The 19,045-nt window shown below is 47.2% G+C and overlaps 1 protein-coding gene across 2 annotated transcripts in view; it reads left to right on the forward strand.

Annotated features, from left to right (window-relative positions):
* The window catches only part of KDM4A (lysine demethylase 4A), a 458,146-nt gene that overhangs the window by 99,793 nt on the left and 339,308 nt on the right, over nt 1-19,045 (forward strand). For both annotated transcript variants that reach the window (XM_078660668.1, XM_078660737.1), the window contains exon 4: nt 11,594-11,708. In XM_078660668.1, the coding sequence (XP_078516794.1) occupies nt 11,594-11,708 (115 nt within the window). The remainder of the gene's footprint in view (nt 1-11,593; nt 11,709-19,045) is intronic.

The following is a 19,045-nucleotide window of genomic DNA, read 5'->3' on the forward strand; positions in this document are numbered from 1 at the left end:
AAATGTGCTGCAGTCTTTAGAGGCATCCCTGTTCACAGTGCCCTGGGTACCCATGGTACTTTTTACAAGGGACTTGCATGTTGCCAGAGAGTTGCCAATTGGGTTTGCAACAGTACAGTTTTAGAGAAAGAACAAAGGCCCTGGTTGGCAGAAACCCAGGGCACAGTTAGTCAGAGGATCGACATCAGGCAAAAAGTGGGGGTGCAACCATGCAAAAAGGAGCACTTTTCTACAGTGGTTCTCCAGAGGCTGTACAGAGGAGAAATAGATCATACTAATGCTGCTTTTTGTGGTAGTGTGGGTGATTAGTTAGACATATCAGAGGGTTGTGTTAGTATATTTGTTGTACACACAGTGGCAATAATTAAGATGCACACTTGATGAATAAATCCGAGACCAGTTAATAACAAGCATTTACAATGCAACGGTGTCGCCTTTGGAAAAGTTAGAGCTATTGGCATTGTCAATGACAACATTTTTATGTATGTATTGGTTTTGAAAACCGATAAATAAATGGCATTGTCATTTACAATGCCAATAGCTTAATCTCTCGCAAATGCGAGACCTATTTCATTTGCACACACCTACACACACACACAGAGCCACACACACAGAGCCACACACACACACAGAGCCACACACACACACAGAGCCACACACAGAGCCACATACACACAGAGCCACATACACACAGAGCCAGACACACACAGCCCCACACACACACATAGAGCCCCACACACACACAGCCAGACACACACATAGAGCCACATACACATACACACACACACAGCCACACAGAGCCAGACACACAGCCACACACACACAGAGCCACACACACACAGAGCCAGACACACAGCCATACACACACAGAGCCACACACACACACACACACAGCCATGGCCCTTCGATGGGCTACACGTGTGAGCTGCCGGGCGGGTATAAATGAGTAAGGCTATTTGTGAAGGCGCCCCCGTCCCTAACAACTGCAGTCAGTCTCACAACAGATCCCTGGGGAACGGGAGCGGCAGGCGGGGCCAAAGGACTGCTTATTTTATGCAAAATGCAGATTCACCATACCCCGCTACAATCTTCAGCGACAATGGGAACCTCAAGCAGACACTCGCACAAGAAAGAAACAACACGTTACTAGAGGAGGGCGAAGGGCTCCGGCGCTATCAAGTCCCACTGAGTAACATTGAAAGTCGGTTCAAGGCTGAGTGGACGTCCCAATGAGTCACACGCCCGAGAGGGGGGTTTGAGTTTTTTTTTTTTAACAAAATGAATCTGCTATATACACCCCAGCTTTAAAAGTGGGGTCTTGCCTCAATATCAACACTTCTTAATTGTATGACAACACAGGACTCTGCCGTTCCCCAAGCGCCGCATTAAGTGGGCTTAACAAGCTTTGCAACTGTATGCTCCCCCACCCGACCCCGGACCGCATATCATTCCTAAGCCTCAGCCTCGCTCACTAGTTTCACATTAGGTTTATTCCTCAAGCCTGCAGTTTGTGACGCTCTGTACCAACTGCACTCTACGAATTTTGCACCAGCTGCACTCTGGCAACCTACAAAGCATCGCATGCAGCTGCCAGGTTGCGATATTTGAACCCAAATGTCCTTGTGAGGCGACATTCTAAAGCTTCAACTGAGCGACATACCCGAAGGACTGGGCAAGCGGTAGTCTAGCCTGGTTGGCTCTGGGTGGCCTCTGGAGGCGCCAAGTAGGCACGGCAAGCAAACACTGGAGGCAAACGTAGCCACACATTTTGTAAGTATATAGCGCCAGAACTTCCTAGAACGTAAAGGCTATTTCCACCGGAGCACCGGAAGAGAGGGCGAAAAACATACCCCCACCCTCATTCAGTCCACTGATGCCAATTATTCTCGCCGGTGTCTCCCAGAATGCAGATCCGGAGACACTGGAGCTCGATTGAGAGACACCTGCAGTGCATTGTATACATGACATCTGCAGCAAGCATCACGTTCACTGAGTGCAGGTGCAGCAAACTTTTCAAAAGCAGGCCTGGAAGTGCCCTTATTATCCCTGTAGACTAGAGGTAAAGGCACTCCCCAAGATTAAGAGCGGGCTCATGAGCTCAAATCTGCCACAGCTTGTGCGCTCTCCAAGCATACCATTAGCACCCCCTGGCCCTGCCCCTCCCCCCAGCTTTGGCTTCGCAGCTCTGCCCAAGCGTCTTGCCATTAACTGGTAAATAGAGGAAGCCTGTGGGATCTCGAGAGCCCAGGGAATCCAACACTCAGTGCAGCCTCAATTCCACACTGCGTGCTCCTGCGCCCCACCTCAGAAACCCAAAGTGCAGCACAGCAGCTTAGCTCAAGCGCCACCAGAGGACCGCACGCACACGCTTCAAGGGGTCTGGCTCGCATGTTGATATGCATTAGCTAACTGAGAACACTGCGGGCGAAATGTCATGATATAGAGGCGCTACGAGGGAGTGGCTCCGAGCAGCAGACACCAGCGGCAATATGCCAGGAGAGGGAACAAGAGGGTTCAGGGCATAAGGTGGTGAAGATGTGGAAGACAGGATGGGAGAGGGCAAGTACAGTACGGGAGAGGAAGATGGTACGTCTTCCTCTCTGAAGCATGTAACTACAGGCACGGGGTCCTGACCTGTTCTGTTACGGTCCATCGACTGTGCGCCGTGGCAGCCAGCGTCCCTCGGTCAGGGTGAGTCCAGGCTCGGCTGCTGGAGGAGGCTCGGTCCCGTGTCCGCCTGCAGCAGCTCAAATGAGGAGCCTACAAACATAAGGCAAGGAACCCAGTCTGAAAAGGACGGGGCTTAGCGAGAAAGGAGAACGTGACTCGAACCTCTTCTCCAATGGCTGGCCACCATTTAGGACCCCAGCCAATGGAGAAGAGGGGGGGGCTTAACCCTCGCTAGTGAACTACTCCTAAAAACATAAAATCTTGTGAGTTTGACTGCGCATGTGCGCAGTACGCCACGCGAGACCTAAAAATAGTACTTTAGTATATTTATTTACTAACACTACACAACTTTCAGAGAAGCAAGTAAGTTTTTAAATAAAAAATACTTTTCTGGTTCAAAGTGTACACATTGCAGTTTTCGGTCTTTGCAATGTTAATCTATTGGCGGAAAACAATAATGTAGATTTGCAGGTAGGTACACAACTTATAGTTCCAGTCTTCAGGTTTGAAGGTTAGCAGAGGGCAAGGTTCAGGTGAACACCAACACGGCACCACCAGGGGGCACAGGGGCGGGATGGTGCAGAGGTAAAATCTTGAGCTCTGGCCCAATGTGAACCAATGGGTACATGAAGACACGCGGCTTGCAGGTAGGTAAAGTAGCTGCAGGGTTCAAGCTTTGGAGTTTAGGCAAGCACAGGGGGCCACAAGGCCACACCAAATATACACCGGGTGCATACAGTGTGTGGGCGTCCAGTGCAAGTAAATGGATGATCTTGGTTTTGAAAACTGCCTGCAGGCGTTAAAACATAGGCTGCACGAAGAACACCAGTGACAGCAGAGGTAAGCTTGAATGCTGTGGGTTGCAGGGGCACCTTCAGTCAAGCTCTCCAAGGCCCAGGAGCTTCGGGTGCAGGGGTGTCCTTTGACGTGGGATTTCTCTTACCGGAGCCGGTCATGGTTGTTGGGAGCCTTTGGATTCACACTGCATGCGTTGTCCTAGAGCCCAGGAGGTGTCAACCATCGGTGGGCTAGGACTCTGGATAGTTTGGGAACCTCTTCTGGACCAGTGGGCCACCTGGACACCGGCAGGAGGCATCGGGTGCAGAGTGGTCGGGGATCGTGGTTTCGGAGTGCATCGGACAGATCCTCTGTCTTCACAAGTTCTGGTCTTTTTTAAAGGCAGGCAGCCCTCCCAGGGGTTTTGGAGGTTACTGGCTGCAGAACAGGTGTTGTTTTCGCAGGATCTTTAAAGCTGCAGACGGGACGTTAGGGCTGGGGCCGAGTCGGTAGGTCTTCTGTCTTCTCTGTGTCTTCCTTGTCCTCTCTCTTCTTAGGTCGGCAAGAACTAGTTTCAGGGTCTGGGGGAGGCACCTAAATGATATATTATGGGGTGTTTTATAGGAGGGACAAGTGGGCCCAATGGGCACTTTACCTGGGGTGCCTACACCCTAAATTATGCCACCTTCCTGTGGGAGGGGCGTAGTCCTTGTCCTGATTAGAGGAGTCTCACCATCTTCAAGATGGCGGGGACTGAAAAATGTGCATCACCTCGCCTGCCCCTTAGGGGTGGAGTTGGCAGAGGTGGGCGCACCTATTATTGCTAGGTATTCCCGCACAAAGTGGGGATGTAAACCAGGAGCTGCCATCTGCTGCTAGCAGCAGAGGCTGTGGGTCGCACTACAAAGGCAGCAGGCCTTTGAAGCTTTCCTCTCGAGCACTGTGCCTATCCTGGAGGAGGAGGTGTGACACCTCCACCCAGGATGTGCTTTATTTCTAGCCACAGTGAACAGAGGGTGTCGACCCAGGGATCCAGAAAAATGTCTGGTGGTGGCAACTGCCTAAACCATTCAAGGACCACACCAGGGTTGGTAGGTTTTCAGGGGTTACCTCTAACGTGCCTCTGGGTACATGTTTCAATAAATACCACAATGGCATCAGTGTGGGTTTATTGAGTGGCGTTGTTTGGTACCAAACACTCTTGGGTTCAAGGAAGCCATCATGTTGCTGGGGGACTCGAGTTGTTGAGTTTCCTGCCAATGTACTCTCTATGGCTTGCCCTGACACTTACACTATACAAGAATAGACTTAAATATTGTTGGGGCTTAACTGCTCATGCAGATATGCCCACTCCTGTGATATAGTGCACCCTGACTGAAAAAGAAAGCGTCGACGTTTCGACCCTGTGGTGCCCCAGTCGGAGGTCACGGCGGGTCTTTATCAAGACAGGAGTGACGGACAGTTTTGGAATCATGGCCGATGCATCTCTGCATGATTCTTTATCACTATGATTGCACCATTCCCGACGGATGAGTCACCGCACCACCGCCTCCGACCGACTTCATTCTTGAATTCTGGTAAACAAGGCACAGCGCTTAAAAGATCATGCAGAGATGCATCGGCCATGAGTCCTAAAACTGTCCTCCCACTCCTGTCTTGATAAAGACCCGCCGTGACCTCCGACTGGGGCACCACAGGGTCGAAACGTCGACGCTTTTCTTGGGGTCCAGCACAGCCAGGATTCCAAAAAGGAAACATAGGAAACCTTGGTCTAAAACGAACAGCTGGCCGCTTATATTCTTGTATATATTTGTATATATCTGTATATTTGAAACTGTACATATCTTTCACCATTTTGAGCACTAAAACACTATTGTCACTAAATTACACCTATGCCACATATGCTGACAGTCACGTATGTATTGTTGAAATATCATTGAATAATTTAATTCTGATAAAGTGATACAGTACAGCCAAACGGACTAGCTTTTTGATTTATTCTGTTAAACTTTTACTTTGATGTGTATCTGAGAGCTTCCTTCCCACAGTGCAAATTTAAGCAGTCCAAAAGCAATTTTGTTTTACCCGACAGAACCAATTTCTTGCTGTGAAGGGGAAAAAATTGCACGCAAAACAAGAATGAGCCCAAGGCCACTCTTCCCAACAAAAGAATTTTCATTGAGGAATTTGTAAGAAAAGTGTAGTACAGGGTGACACAAGTCCATGTACTCTAATGCAATTCTTTACCAACAATCCTGCGAGTAATCCTTCCTAAGTGTAGAGCATCACTTCTTCCTATAAAAAGTACGCGTGGTGCACCTTTAGGCATGTATGTCTGTGTTTAAAAGACTAGATGCATTGTAGATCATAGGCTAGCCGAAGGATGGGACGATTCTGAAAGACCCTTGTTAAAGGATGCCGCTTGTGGTGGGGGGGAGGGGGTATGTTCTTATGTGCATTGCATTGTAATAGATCGGACTGTGAACGAATAAACACATTTTAAATGAAAATTGATGTTAGACCAGCAGTTTTTGTGACACATTCATGCTAGAGGTGCAGTCTTGTCTGGTGTCCTCTGCTGTAAAAATCACAAACACTAAAGATGAAAATAAAAATGATACAGATCTAAATATGAAAGTATTCACCTGTGTTTAGATCTTCCGCCCCACTCTTAGAGATGACTGGGTTGGAAGGAAAGGAGAGGAGGAGAGAGAGATGTTTTTCTTTTTTTTTAAAGCGTATAGCTGTCCAAGATCTTCCCAGCACTGGATGAGAATGCTGTAGAAGAGGGTGGACAGTTGGGGGTTACAGTGGGGAAAACCATGCCTTGAGCTTCTTCCTGAAGCTGAGCTCCTCTTCGAGCAGTCTCAGCTCCCGGGGCATAGAGTTCCACAACTTCGGCACCAGGTGTGAAAAACATCTGCCTCCCCATCTTTATCTTAGTTCTTGAGGTTCTCATAACCTTGTTCTTGTAACATTTTGTCTTGTGCAGACCAAAGGCATCTTGTCGGACTATATGGGGAGATGAGGTCTCTGATAGATTCAAACCTAGCAACAGAGTGCTGTTTTTAGTTGTCGTTTAACAGTAAAAAATGACTCCTCCATAATTTTGTATATAGGAAATTGTTTTTCTTGAATTGGAGCTAAACTAGTGCATAACTGAATCGGAACCCAAGTAATCTTGCTGTGTAATTTTATAATTTTAACCTGGATTCATTAAAATCCTAACATGATATGCAAATTAACTGTATGAAAATAGTGATGGCACTTTTGAGGACAGAGTGTATGCAGTATTTTTATAGCGCAAAGCTAGCGAAAAGATATCAGGTGCGCATGTCGGTTCAAGGGTAAGCATATGAAAGACCTGCAAGGGTTCTCAGTGCAGAAGTGGACTGTTACTGCATTTCGATGTAGTGTTGTTTAAAGAGGTATTTCTTCAAATATTTACTAAATAGGAGCAGAGTTACGAAAAGTGTTGCTTTACCTTGCCTTTTTAAAGGAAAAAGCCATGGCAAGGAATCATTTAGATAATATGTACTTGTGCAGTAGAAAATATATACTAAAGATTCTTTCCGCATCCATTAAAAGGATAGTTGATACAAGAAATTCTGGGACATGGACAAAGTCTACTTGCCTATATGTTGGCGTTTCTCTTAGTAGTAATGTTGCAGTCTGTTTGTTCGCCAGGCTTTTTTATTTATATTTTTTATAATCAATCTTTATATAGATTTTAAAGCAAGCCACAAACAATACAAGGTTATGTGATTGCAAGGGGCAGGCGCAGATATCGCAGTGAAATTTGAAGCATGGATTCCTTTCCCCTCAAACGTAGTCGCCACAGCCCAAGTGAAGAGAATCAAAACAGGAAATAAGCTGTACACCTGCACTATGAGGTCCATTCTCCCCCAGACTTTTGTATGCCTTTTGACACAACCTCTTGACTTATATATCTCCTTTTCGGCTTTGCATCAGAAGTTCATACCTTTCGGCCGGGTAGACAGATCAGTAACCACCAGTGCTGAGCAGTTTCCTGTTTGGGCACGAGGTACCCAATACCTGCAAATAACCTATGGTACGTAGTGTCAAGCCATCCATCCGTTATCCCAAGAAGTAGCACTCTAGGATCCAACTCCACCGCTTCCTGTAGCATGCACGCGATCTGCTCATGGACTGAAACCCCGTGAGCTTGTATAGCCGGGCAGGACCAGATAACCTGATGGAAGGACGTAGAGGGGTTGTCCAGTGTGGGCAGTCATACAAGCTTGATATATATATATCATATTCATCAGTGGTGCAGGAGAGAGGCGATACCACAAACGCCTCTTTAAACTCTCAACTAAGGGGACATGTCTCTGATGTTGAAAGAGGCGTTTGTGGTATCGTCTCCCTCCTGCACCACCGACAATTAGGTTGCATGCCAGCAAACCCAAAGTGAAGTTGTTTAAGCTGGCGAGCCCCCAATCACTACAACGGAGGAGATGCAAATGAAGGGAAGAAAGTAGCAGCGTGAGTTCAGCGCTGGGAGCTGAAGGACTACTCTCGGCGGGGACTGGCACTCTGCAGGAAGCCCTAACATTTGATTTATGGCAGTGTTTGCAGTCGAGCCTGCTGTTGGCTTAAAAAGGTGAAAGTCCCAGCAGATCACAAAGCCAGATACAGGGTGTGCGCTGACATTAAACGTAAAACTACCTGAAAGATTTCTACACTGCTGTAATAACAAGCGAGTAATGAGAAAGGTGTAAAATTATGTGTTTACAAGAGGATATTCCCAAGGAGTAGAGGCAAAAAGAGGGTACTGGCAGAGAGGCACTAACAGGTGTAAAATGAAGGCTCTTGACATGAAGTGACAGGAGGGGCACTCTGGGGGGGGGGGGTTACAAGGAAGACTTAATAAGAGGGTACTCACAGAGAGCGGTGTCTATCAGAAGCCAGGGAGGGGCTCTTTGTACAGTCCATGCACTCATGGGGTCCTCTAGCCCTGCAGTAACCTTCAGGAGACACGTCCCAGCAGACACTGCAGCCGTGCTGAAGGCGGCCATGTTTGCTGAAAAGCAGCCCTGCCTGAGGGGCAACAACTGTAAGAACGCAAGCCAGAGAGCAGTTCCCTCACTGTCTGCACGTAAGATGTCTCCTGGTACTGGAAGCGTCTTGTCAAGTTTCAGAGTAGTGCTCTTCTTTTTTTTTATTTCTTTTTTTTAAAAAAGAAAAACGCAAATAAACGTCCCAAAAGTCTGACCACCTCCCTCTCCTACACCAGCGCGAGGTTCCCCACACCTCTGTGCGCCGCACTCCAGGGAGGGAGGTGGAGAGTCAACGAGAAGCCAGGAACCGGGCGCAGATATGCCAAACATGCTAGAAACGACAATGATTTGAAGCTCCCAAATCCCTGAGCATGTCAGAGAGAGGGAAGGGAAAGAGAGAAGGCGAGAGAGCAGGAGAGTGGGAGAGAAGAGAAAGGAGAAGCAAGGGAGACAGGGGGGCGGGGAAGCAGCTTCACTGAGCCCAAACCTCCTAACCCGGAAGCACAACAGGGTGTTGACGTTACCGTCACGACCACTGAGCCTGTCTGAGCCAGGCAACCAGGCCCTCCTGATCCTGGAAGGACAAGCAATTACTGACGTCAGAAGCACAAGTATTCGACTATTAATTGATGTTGGTGCCTCTAGCATTGCATTTTCAGCAGCCTGAGCCCCAATTATAAAAATAGGTCCATGTGTCTCGATACCACACCCAGTTCACCCCAGAAAAACAACCGAAGTCAGGCAGCAGTGTCGCATCCGATGGTATGGCAAGGAAAAGCATTTATAAATCACGTGACGTTATCACGGGTCAGTTCTGTGTGTAGAGGCTGGGAATTGTAGTTCGCAGTAAACAGGGTGGATCTACTAAATGACGCAGACTCCTGAACATGTCCTTGCATAGCATGCTGGGTGCACGGCTAAGCGTAGGTCTTGCCTGCTAAGTAACTGAGAATATATTCAGATTTTAATGTCGTGTTTTCCCCCATCTTTAATCAAAAAATCCTTCCAGGACAAGTTGTCGGAAACATGAGCAGGCAGTACACGCTAATTAGAAACAGATGGCCCCAGCATCATAAACTTGTCCACACTGAAACACGCCTGGCCCCCTTAAAGATAAGAAAGTTCTTTGCGACAGCAGCAAAGCAGACGACCCTGTCCGGATCGGCCGGATGAAAAGGCGAAAGGGCGTCAACAAAAACACCTCATTTCAAATGGCAGGCTACCGTTAATCATAAACAGTGACGCCAGCCAATGGAAATGAGGGGCGGGGCTTCAAGCCCCCTTCTGAAAGTCCTCATCCACAATATCTCTCACCAACATGCAGCGCATGCGATGCAACGCTAGGCGAGACCTAAAAATCACTGTGAGAGTTGCAGAAAGTCGTTAGCAGGACAGTGATACTTAACTGCACATCGTACAATTGACTAAACAGGAGGAAGCTGCTGGTTTGTTATGAGTGCGCAGCGCTCTAGAAGCCAATAATGAAAGAGACCATAATGGCTTCTAAGCAGACAATGTTTGGCAGCTTTATTAGAGACAAATGTTGAATAACTAGTATTTCGGAAGCCAAGGGCTGCAAAAAGCACACTCACATGAGCTATAAGTCAACAGAGGAATTATACTATCTGCCATAGTCTTGTGCATTAATGGTCCAGGGCATTAAAAAATCAGCAGTATAGCTAGGAAATTCCCAGTCGAAAGCGTTTGGGAGAACAAAAGGGTAATTCTGGAACACGTAGAGAAATCTGGGAAGGACCAACATTTTATAGAAGGCGATTCGGCCCTGCAAGTTTGGGGGAAGGGTAGCCCAGCTAGCGAGATCTACACGTGTGCCCGCGTCAGTAATGGAGCAATGTTGAGGTGCCATGCTATTCGTGGCTAACATACAATGTAAATGTCGAGATACTTGAAGGGCTTTTGCCAGGTTTTAATAGATGCTGTCATTTAGATTTTCCACCATGGCACTCAAGTAATATTGCTCAGTGTTTAGAATAAAAACTTTTGGATTGTTTTTCTTGGAGTACTCTACTGCTCTGATGTCTCGTAACACTGCAGCATTCCACTTTGTGTGCAGAAAACTGCTTTGGAACTGAAACCCACTCAGCATCATTAGTGCTGAGAGTTGCGCTGTATCTTGGATGACAGAATCAGTTAATAGAAGTTGTGGTTAATTCATTTGCTTCACTTTGGGAAGTAATGGAAAGCTTCGCTGTGTGTGTGTGGGTGGAGCATCCAAGGCAGGCGGATAGAAAACCTTTCAGTCTTTTTCAAGTGGGTGTTCAGTTCTTACTCTAAGATTTTGGATTTGTCATCGGAATTAGATAGTTCACCCCAGCACTGCTCATGTCTTCTTTCTAATTCATGCAAAGGCAGAAAGGGCTGTGGCACCTACTGTTTTGACAACATGCATGCAAGAATTATAGAAGCCGTTCTGCCTTGCCCTTGTACATTTTATGAATGGCCCTCTCTGTTTTGTCTTAGTTAACCTATTAAGTATGGGAGCCCGCTTTTAGTGAGAGTGGCTACTGCCCTCTCAACATGGGCATTAAGAGATTAGAAGTGGTATCAGTATAGTATATAGTTGTGGATTTAGGCCTTTTAACCCGGTCCTCTAGAAAGGTGAGACCCAGTGGCTCACTCAGTAGAAAATCTGAATAGTTCCCGTAACCGGGGCCATTAGATGTCTGGGAAATGCATGGCGGTAACCTGTACATTTGTGTGCTTGTATGTGGTTTCACATATGTGCCTGGACAAGTGTATGGAGGAGATATTGAAAGTCGTGTATGCATGTTGCAAAGTTGCTGGTTTCCACCCATGCAGTTGAGGGTCCTGCCCCCCCACCTCTCCCCATCGGCTGTATGAAGTTGCTCTGGAACTGCTGGAATTAGCCTCCATGCTATAGCAGTTCTGGAATTAACTTAACTTTAAGCCTCCAGTCACTAACCCAAGTCCAGGCCCAGTACTCCACTGTCTGTTGTTTTTCGATTGTATCCTTGGGTGTCTCTCCCACCCCCTAAACCCTTGCTCTTAGTGATACAAGATCAAATCTACCTTAATCAGGGTGTTCTGAGATTCTTTTTTAATCAGGTTCCGTGACTTAAAATCTCATCTGTTCTCTTTTCCAGGTACTGCACCCCAAGGTATTCAGATTTCGAAGACTTGGAGCGTAAATACTGGAAGAATTTGACATTCAACCCTCCAATCTATGGCGCTGATGTGAATGGATCGCTGTATGACAAGGTAAAATATCATGCTTCCTCCCCCATTGGGTGACATTGTTTAAAGTGAAGGAAGTTTAGTTTATTTGAAGCTCATAGGAGCAGTTTTCACATGTTCTGCCTCGCGTGGGCTGGACACGATTTCGAATTGTCTCCTATTGACTGTAGAGTATCTCACTGCCATCAGCCGAAGGAATAGCAGTGCAAACACCTGCCTTTTATTACTGGTGTTGGCTGTTGACCAAACCCCATAGCATTCTGGGCAAATCATATTCTCATCCTGTGCCTCATTTTTTAAATATCTAGTGTAATCTAAATATTTGTTGTGTTAAATTAATACTCTGCCTAGTTCTGTCCAAGTTACAGGTGCCCCCTCCAACGGTCCTATCATATCCTGGTTTCTGAAATCTGATTTGAACTGTGACCCCTCCTGCATACCTGTAGTGAATGTTGAGTGTGTTTCTGGTTTACTGTTGTGAGTTAGTATCCATTGTAGTCCCCTTGATTCCATGTGTGTGTGCTGCACAAGATGGTACTCTTTAATGTTCAAGGCTAGTGTAGTCTTCTTAGTTGTACCAACCCACGTGTACATTTCTCATGCCCACAGCCATGAGATTAGGTACGGCTAAAGAGCAGGAGAGATAATCTGGCCATTCCTGTTTATTGCTTCTGGGTTTCTCATGCCAGTGTGAAACCTACACTCTCTCCTGCTCATGACCAATGCCTCCTAGTTAAATTGTTATCCAAACAGGGCCATCTCACATCTACAAGCAGAAGCAGATCTCAGAGGGTCAGTGCGACTGTTGTAAATTTGGACCACTGGAGTGGAACGAATGATCTTTGTGGAGTGGAGGAGCATTCAGACATTCAAAAGGCTCCACCTCCTGATTGGCAAGGTATTGTGCCTTTCTGGGATTCTTTGTGTTTCATAGTTATGATTATTCTATTTCCTTGCTTGCTGTTAAAGTAATTTTCTTTCTCCTAAAGTAAATTAGTGACTGGATTCTCTATTCACAGTTATATACGGTGCGAGTCTTTCTCCGTCCTGCATTAAGCCTCGGCCTACCTCCCTTAGAGAGTAAAGTGCTGGAAGGAAGCAAGTGTTTGGTCATTTAGTTGGGGCCCAATAGTCATGTTGCTCTGAAACACCAGTGGTAAACCTCCTTAATCCACAGTAACCTTTGACTGCTCCAGAACCCCAAAAACCGCTTTCCAGACACAATCGATTTCAACAGTACTCCGTTTGCCCTGAAGCATCTCCGTAGATTGACATTATCCGTACAGGCAAATAATAACAAGATTCCAGTGAGAGGAAGCTATGAAGACATTTGGGGTTCTAACTTGGGCCCAGAAGGCACCAGGACCTCGGGGTTTCATTGGTTGTCTTAATTTTAATTTAAGACAATTATTTTATTTGCCTGTAAGTAAAGTCCTTTAAAAAAAATTAATTGAAGCAGGACTTGACGCTATCGTTTCTAAATATTGTGTCCTACTGTTTTTAGAGAGCCCTCTGTCTTCTAGGAGTAAGGCATGCGTAGTTACCTGGTCATAGGGATGGCAAAGACCGTAATTCATGAATCAGCACAAACTGGAGGTCCTAGCCCCTTCTAAATGTGGCCCGACTGATCTGCTGGAAGTCGAAGGAGGAATGTGAGGGTGTCACTTTGTAATGTGTGCCCAAGAAAGAGAGTGTACTCCAGGACTGGAGAGTTAGAGAAGACAAAAGAAATGTTTTGCAGCGGATCGCTGGGGAGACCTCCTCATGGTGTTGATCCACTCTAACTCGGGCCCTGGGTGTCGGGTACGGAGTGGTGCAGAATCGAGGAGTTGCCGGAATCCGTACTCTGGTCTTGTAGTCTCGGTGCTCACAGGAGACGAAGTCTGTAAGGTGAGTGAAAGGCAGGTCCTCCGAGTGCTGGGGGTTACTGGACCTGTCGGGTTCTAAGCTGTAGGTAGGTCGAAGGTGAACAGGCCAGTAGGGCTGGGGCCAAAGCAGTAGGTGTCCTCTTCTTCCTGGGTCAGCACGACTCTTTGGTCCTTCTTCTTTCTTCCTCGAATCTGGGGAGGCAAGGTTCAAAGTGACCCCTAAATGCCAGTTTTAGGGGCATTAAAAGGGATTTGCAGGTCGGGACCAATGGGTCTGTTGCTTGGGGTGGGTACACCCCATATTATGCCAAAGATGGAGGGGAGTGATGTGTGCTTCACCTCGCCTCCCCCACCTGATGGTTGACCTTGGCAAAGGGGGCACAGCTTTCCTCTTAGCTTAGTTTCCCTGCCAATTCTCCTGCCCAAAGTGGGGGGGGGGGCGAACAGGTAGCAGCCAGTTTCTGGGGGCAGCAAAAGGCTGGGCTTTGTTTCTGGACCCAGAGAGTGGAGACTCTCTATCCAGGGGTCCAGAAACGTGTCTGGTGGTGGCAAATGGCGGGCTGCCATTCAGGAACCACACCAGGGCTGTTCGTTTTTCAGAGGGGCATCTCTAAGATGCCCTTTGAGTGCAATTCAAATTAAATCCCACACTGGCATCAGTGTGGGTTTAATGTGCTGAACAGTTTGATACCAAACTTCCCAGTTTTTAGTAAAGCCATTATGGTACTGTGGAGTTTGTAATTACCAACTCCCAGACCTATACTGTTTTATGGCTTTACTACCCTTAAACTGTCTAGGAATGGACTTAGACACTGTAGGGGTACAGGGCTCATGACACTGTATCCTTACCTGAGGCTAGTGCACCCTGCTAGAGGGTTGGATTACCTAGGCATCAGGCAGTGGGTAGTAGGCATGGCACACAGGTATGTATGCCATGTGTACTCATCCCTTTTCCCTGCACTGAAACACACAGCCTTCAATGGCAGTGTGTGGTGTTAAGGTACAGGCCCTATAAGGGTGGCACAATAGGTGCTGCAGCCCTTAGAGGCCTTCCCTGGTTACAGTGCCCTTGGTACTCATAGTACCTTTACGATGGGCTTACCTGTTATGTTATGTTATGTTATACGGAATTTGTTGAGCGCACGGGCACCCAGAGGTTTCATAGCGCTGATTAGAGGAGAGATGACAGACAGTACCTAACCGGACGCTTGCTTGAATAACCAGGTCTTCAGTGCGCCCCTGAATTCCATGAGATTGGTGCAGCTCCGAAGTGACAAGGGGAGGGAGTTCCAAGTCTTTGGGGCCAAATAAGCGACGGAGTAAGGAGGGACAGGTGGGCGGATCGGAGATTGCGGGTCGATTCATGTTTGGTTATAAGGTTATTAATAAACTTAGGACTTTTTCCGTGGAGGGCCTTGAAGGCCTAGCAGCCTACCTTGAATATCACCCATTGGGCTATGGGTAGCCAGTGAAGAGTGGCCAATAGTGGTTTCGCTGAACTCCTACCGTTGCTTTTCAAAAATTAGTCTGGCCGCCTGATTCTGCACGATTTGCAGGCGTTTAGACAATGCCAGGGGGAGGCCTAAATAGATGGAATTCGAGTAATCTAATCGGGAGAGGACCAAGGCGATAACCACCTGAATGAGGGCAGAGTGCGTGAGTAAATGAGCAATTTTCTTAATCTTACGTAGCTGGAGAAAGCTGGACGAGATCACCACTCCCACCTGGCTTTTCAGGGAGAGATCGGAGTTAATGGTGATCCCGAGGCTTTTCACCGAGAGAGAGGGAGACAGAGGAGATCCCATTGATGACGGCCAGAATTGAGGGCCCCAGCTGATTGAATTTTTACCCGGGAGTACCAGCACGGTCTTTCCGGGATTCAGTTTTAGGTGGTTCAACTCCATCCACTCTTGAATGTGCAGCATGGTCGCCTGGAATTCCTCGACGGAGTCAGTTGAATCTAATGGGAAAATTAGCTGCAGGTCGTCCGCATAGTTGTAGATTGTAACCCTCCTGTTTATTAAAGAGTGTAATAGGGGTCTGGGATGTGCCAATTGTGGATACAAAGGTACGGTTTTCGGAAACAACACAAGCCCTGGGATCCTGATTGGCAGGGTCCCGGGGCACATCGACAGGTTACATCAGGTGCAGGCAAAAAGAGCTGGGTAACCATGCAAAATTGGGCACTTTCCTGCATAGATCTAAGGAAAGGCAAAGGGGGCCTTCTTGACCCCCGCCAATAAGATCCAGGTGGCTGGAGATGAGGAGGGGAGAGGCAGTAAAGGGTCATGGAAAATACCCCTTTTATATTCTGCACTAACTGTGCATACAATTTCACCAGCAGAGACCCCATGAGGTCTGCAACCTTTGTCTGCCAAAGGAACACAAGGATGAGGACTGCGAGGACTGTGCTGCATTCGTACCCAAGACACTCAAGGTACAACGTCAACAGAGACTAGAACACTTCACCATGGCTAGCACTCAGACACAGGAAACTCTGAAAGATCTTTGCCTATCCAGCGACGAGGAGGAGAACGTCGAGGAGGCAGAACTGGTGTGAGGAGGGGAGTTGGACAAGCACCCAGGAGAGTTCTGTGAATGCCGAGAAAAAACACCACAGGGACACAGTCTTCAAAGATGGTCTCATCGCCGATACACTCGACGACTGAAGATCAGCATAAGCAAAGCGAACCACACGGTCCTGACCAAAGGACACCGATGGGGGCGTATTGTCAACGAGGTCTTCGACACCATCAAGTGCACGAGAAGTAGGGAGAGAGAAGGGCAAGGAATTGATGCCGGGAGAGCCATCGAAACCGAAAAGGGGAGCTCCACCAATGATCGACCCCAATAAAGTGCACTATGTTGAGTGTGAAAAATGAAGGCTCAAGGTTAAAATAGCAGCCCTCCTTCATTTGATGCTTCAGGAGTTTGATGCTTCATTTAAGATTTTTGCATTCCAACAAGACCCTCTGTAATCTCTGAGGTCTATGACTACCATTTAGGCTTGGAGGCCCTGATGACACCAGAGCTACAGAAGAAGAACAGAGTTTTATGAGGTCGAAGAAGCGACGATGCATGAGGACTAAATCCAGTTCGAGGATACGTCCGGATTTACCCCTTCGTCTGGATACTTGGCATCTTAGAGCCTTATGAACGTGTCCCTGTACAACAGCCTCATCAAAATGGCTGCAGACATGTATGGGCAACAGTCAGAAGAGAAGAAAGGGGAAGTATGCTTCCTATTGGAAACCCTGATGCCTTCTCAAAAGGCCAACCTCTCCGTACCAATGCTCCATAGCATTCTAGAGCAGGGGTAGGATGCAATTCAAGAACCAGCCACTACAAGAGCTATCACGCCTCTAATCGAAGAAAAAAGTACAAACATTACACACAGGACCCTAAATATATAAAAGGCAACCTCCCCGTAGATTCGAGCATTGTATGCACTGCGAGGAAGAGAACAATGCTCCCTCATCAACGGGGCCACCACCAGAGAAGGAGAGCAAGTCGCTTAATCTGGTGGGAAGGAAGATGGAGAGCGAGGCAGCCACACAGTGGAGAATAGCAAACTCCAATGCGCTCCTTAACCGCTATAGACCCCAGCAATGGGACGAAAAAGAGGGCCTAATGCAGTACCTTCCGGAAGAGTAACACAAAAGGCCAAGACAGTGATTCAGGAGGGCTACAATATTGCCAATACCTACCGTAAATCAGCATTGGACGCAGTAGACCCTGCCAGCAGTCAGATGTGCACTGGGACAACACTCAGATGCACATTGGTCAGAGTCTCTGGATTCAAGACCGAGATATGGGCATCAGTCATCAACATGCCCCTCACAGCGACGCACTGTTCGATACACTACATTAGTTAAAGAGGATAATGACACTGCCAAGGCCATGGGAATGCTCCAGTTCAGAGGAACCTTTAGGAGAGTAGAGACTGCAAACAGAAGGCCCACATGCACAACTGCATTCACAACATGCCAGCAACAACAAGCTCCCCAAACCCGCACTTGTCTACTGACGCAACAAATGCCACACCATCAATGGCAATATTCGGCAAGACAATCCTTTCGAGAACAAGAGAAAGAGGTCAGTGTAAGAAGTTGGATCTGTATATACTAAACCAAAATGAGGTAGGTATAGTGTGCACCGAGTCCAGTGGAACCCCAAAGGTAGGCAGAGGTAAAAGTAGATAACACCTTACTCTCTATTTGTGGTACTGTGGGTGAGCAGAAAGGCTTTATCAGAGGGTAGTGTTAAGCATTTGTTGTACACAATTCGCAAATGATGTCACACACTCAAAGACTTAATGCAGAACAATTTTGTTTGTATAAAAATATTATTTAGTTATTTTATTTCTAGAACCAAGCCAAGACTGATGCAGGTAGCTGAAATAAATGCTTTGCAAAATTCTTATGCAATGTTTTACAATTGAATACAGGTTCAAATGCAGTTGATTGAATGACAGGTAAGTTACTGTTTTGAGACTACTTTTCATTTAGTTTGTAAATTATTTTACATGTTACTTATTGGAGTACTTTTTAAATTACTTTTGCTAATCAGTGTGATATGCCTAGATATCACGCTGAGACATCTCCTAGATAAAAGGTAAGTAAATTACTTTTAGTACATTTGCAGTTGTGTTATTCCATACAAACCCAACACCACACTTAATAATTTTTAGAAAAACCAGTCAATGCAATCCTATGGAGGAAATAGAGTTATCGGTTAACAGGTAAGTATTTCTTGTGAGAGTTGGTATTCTGAGGTTAGAACAAGGGTTCCCCCAGGGTCAAGGATACACTCTCAGAACAACCAGTGGTGAGGGTACTGTTGCATGAGCCCTGAATCCCAACAGTGTTTAAGTCGATTCTTAGACATTGTAAGTGCAGTAATGCCATTAAGAGTATATGGTGCTGGGAGTTTGTCATTACGAACTCCACATAACCATAATGGCTTTTCTGAAAACTGCACCTGGCACTAGGGCGGCCGGGTGTAGAGTGCTGAGGCCCAATGTTATCCAATGGGGGATGGGGAGCCTCTGGTTGGTAGCTGCTCATGGGCAGGCCACTATATTGTGGGAGCAACGCTCCTGGTGTTAGGCTCAGGGCAAAGGGAACAGAGTTAGTACCCAAAGTACACCCGCAGCAGCACAGGGGCGGAGTGCAGTTTTGGCGTCGGGTGCCCTGTAGATTTCAATGGGGATTCTCTGGTTTCAACAAAGACTGCAGGCTCGGGGACGTAGATCTTCTGGAGGTGACCACACCACTGGTTGGAGAGGTAAATTGGGAAGCTTGGGGATGCTGGGACACTGTCAGTTGGGCCATCCAAGACAGTGGGACTTCGGGTGCAGGGGTGTCTTTAGGCGTCAGGTTTTCTTGCCAGCTCCGGCCTCGGTCGGGGGGGGTGGGAGAGGGAGGATGGGGGAGTTTATCCTCCAGAAAGAGACTGCAGGCTTTGCTGGGAGTTTCGAGGCTGGTCAGAGAT

The sequence above is a fragment of the Lissotriton helveticus genome, chromosome 1_1 (genome assembly GCF_964261635.1).
Source record: "Lissotriton helveticus chromosome 1_1, aLisHel1.1, whole genome shotgun sequence".
NCBI lineage: Eukaryota > Metazoa > Chordata > Amphibia > Caudata > Salamandridae > Lissotriton > Lissotriton helveticus.